Source organism: Hippocampus comes, unplaced genomic scaffold (genome assembly GCF_001891065.2).
Source record: "Hippocampus comes isolate QL1 unplaced genomic scaffold, H_comes_QL1_v1.1 scaffold245, whole genome shotgun sequence".
Classification (NCBI taxonomy): Eukaryota; Metazoa; Chordata; class Actinopteri; order Syngnathiformes; family Syngnathidae; genus Hippocampus; species Hippocampus comes.
The window spans coordinates 766,734-769,966 of NW_017805834.1; the positions used below are offsets into that span (position 1 = coordinate 766,734).

At 42.2% G+C, this 3,233-nt stretch overlaps 1 protein-coding gene across 1 annotated transcript in view; it reads left to right on the forward strand.

Moving 5' to 3' along the window:
- Positions 1 to 3,233, forward strand: part of lama5 (laminin, alpha 5) — a 128,753-nt gene that overhangs the window by 36,485 nt on the left and 89,035 nt on the right. Inside the window, exons 3-4 of the mRNA XM_019887747.1 lie at positions 1,187 to 1,304; positions 2,422 to 2,540. Of these exons, the coding sequence (XP_019743306.1) occupies positions 1,187 to 1,304; positions 2,422 to 2,540 (237 nt within the window). The remainder of the gene's footprint in view (positions 1 to 1,186; positions 1,305 to 2,421; positions 2,541 to 3,233) is intronic.

Consider the following 3,233-nt stretch of genomic DNA (forward strand, 5'->3'; position numbering starts at 1 on the left):
CTGGGAAAGTTCACAATCAAAAACAGAACGCCAAACTCCCTTGCATCATTGTTAAAATCCATCTAAACTCTGAATGAGGTGGGCAACAGCAGGATGCTAGCTAAGCTAAAAGCTATGTTGGACAGTCCCTCCCACCCCCTCCAGCCCGCCCTGACAGCACTCGGTAGCTCCTTCAGTCAGAGACTGTTACACCCGCGTTGCAAGACGGAGAGATACCGCCGCTCGTTCCTACCGACTGCTGTCAGGCTGCTGAATAAAAAATGAATAAATAAATATGTCATAAAATTATTTAAATGATATGACAACAAATGTGAATAGTACTGTGACTATTGTATTTATATTGCACTTAATTGAACTTATTGACCTTATCCATATTTGTATTTATATTGCACTTAATTGAACTGTGTTTTCTTTTCTCTTCTTTCTACCCACAATCTTGCTGCTGAAGGCTGTAAATTTCCACAGTGTGGGACAAATAAAGGATATCTTATCTTATCTTATCTTATCTTTTGCATCTGCTTGAGAATGCTTGGCGCTAAGCCAGCTTGCTCTGCGTCATGCAGCTCTTTACTCTCAGTGACAAATAAGCTACCTTTCTACCGAATAGCGCGTTCATGAGAGGTGGACGCGGAGTTCCTTAGCATACAACACACAGAGCAAGAAGAAAGAACATGAGAAGATGGAGAAGCTAATGCTAATGGCTAATGTGAAATGCAGAGCCAAGGTGTAGTCGGCTGAAGTCAGCAAAATTAGGCAATGGCTCCCAGCGAGTTTGAACACAATACGCGTTATAGAAAATGGATGATTAAATAACATATATTAATAGCCTTTTTTTAGCCTCAACATGCCCCAAAAGTTAAATGTTGCAAGCTTTGATATCCTGGTGAAAAGGGATTTCAGGTTTCTACAACTCAAAGAACAAAAACCCATTGTAGTGGCCCCTTCAACAGCTAGAAAAAAAATGAACCCCCAACTAGTCTCACCGATCGACAAAATTTGGTGCACAAGTTGACATGTCTAAGAAATTAAATGTTTCGTCTAACATGGAAGGAATATTGCTTCTTAGGTCACATGATCTGCCCGATGACATCTCGACGACGACGTGTGGAACATCTGCAGCCCATTGGCATCCTTGTCAGGATGAAGATGATGTCACTGATGACGTTCTTGATTTGTGTCTATGCAGCTTTTCCATGTGGCCTACGTGCTCATCAAGTTCGCCAACTCTCCGCGTCCAGACCTGTGGGTTCTGGAAAGGTCGGTGGACTTCGGGCAGACGTACCAGCCATGGCAGTACTTCTCCTGTAAGTACTATTGATGATGACCATTGATCAGAGCAGATGTCAACCAAGATGAGCACGGATGAGAACGAATTGTAATCCCTCTGCGGTGGTCAAGAACAGGCACAGCCACTGGTTGCACTCTCAGTGATTTTATTGGACAAATGGCAACAAAATAAACAGCGAACTACTGAGTGACATCGTTGAAAAATGTACCGCAATATAAGTGGAACATGTAAGAATAAATAATAGTAAGAATGAAAAGCAGAAAACCTATGACATAGAATATGGATAAAATAAAATAAAACTTCCAAAAGGAATGATACGATTTAAAGTATTTGCTACTGAAACGAATTTTCAAGGAGTGTCACCTTTGAAGGAGACACGGTGGACCGCTTCACAGTGCAGAGGTCATGGGTTCGATTCCAGCTCCGGCCTCCCTGTGTGGAGTTTGCATGGGTTTTCTCTGGGTACTCTGGTTTCCTCCCACAGTCCAAAAACATGCATGGCAGGCTGATTGAACACTCCAAATTGTCCCTAGGTGTGAGTGTGAGCATGGGTGGTTATTCGTCTCTGTGTGTCCTGCGATTGGCTGGCATCCTTTTCGTGGTATTCCACGCCTACAATCCAAAGACAGCTGGGATAGGCTCCAGCACATCCACGACCCTCATGAGGATAAGTGGATTAGAAAATGGATGGATGGATGGATGGATGGATGTAAACTGTAATGTGCAACGTTTCCATCGATGCATCTCCAGCAGTGCTGTAAATATGCACATTTGCCAAAGACGATAGCCCAAAGCAGTACCATTGATACAGTTACAGAAACCTTTTTTATTTATTTGCACAGAGACAAGAAAACGACACATTGATTTTGGAAGTGAAAGATCAGAAAACCCAGATAGTGTTTATAAGATCGTTCTCACCTCATTATTATATTTAAATGCAGACAAAAAAAAATAAACTTAATGCGTTGAGGGTATAAGGGGAAGAAATATTCTGGGAAAACAACATACATTTCCATTAAAAGTGTTTTTGTGTACACGGGTGTGTGTGTGTGTGTGTGTGTGTGTGTGTGTGTGTGTGTGTGTGTGTGTGTGTGTGTGTGCGTGTGTGTGTGTGTGTGTGTGTGTGTGTGTAGCCTCCAAGCGAGACTGCATCGAGCGCTTTGGACAGCAAACCATCGAGAGGATCTACAACGACAACGACATCGTTTGCACCACCGAATATTCCCGAATTGTTCCTTTGGAAAATGGAGAGGTGACATATTTATTCATTCATTGAGCTCAGTAAACATTTTTCAGATCAAGCAAGACTTCCACCAAGGCAAATGGTCATTTCAACCATATAGGTCTGATATTTATGGTGCACCCCGACTGGAATTCACAAGAGGTCAAGCGTGAGAATGTGATTATTTTGTCGCTAGATTCATAGACAGTGGCGGACCCTCAGGGCCAGCAAGGCCTTCTCTGCTGGCCTAAACATTCTCAGAAAAGTAAATTTACTTTTCTGAGAATAACATTAATTTATTTTATTTTCATAAATATGTAAACAAAATTATTCTCTGTATTCTTTACGTCATATTATTTCCACTTAGTCGAGTGGCTTTCAATGTTATTTAAAATAAGCCACTTGATAAATAACTTATTTATTAAGGTAGAGTTTTTAACCAATCATATTTCAGCTAGCTTGTGTTGCCAGATAAATTAAACTTGCTCGGGGCCTTCAGATTAAACAGAGCAGGCCCCCGTGCGCTGTAAGTGAACGGGCACAGTCAGGTTTCAATAGCCAATCAGATCACGAGTAGACTCGTGATCTGAGTCTCAGACTCGTGATCTGACTCGTCTGCGTACTAGGGCCAGCTAGAAGGCCTTACGTCGAGACTGGCCGTGCGCTTTCGGTGATTGGATTAGCGCCTTTTCTGTTTCCTGAGAATTGTATCCTGACTTGTTC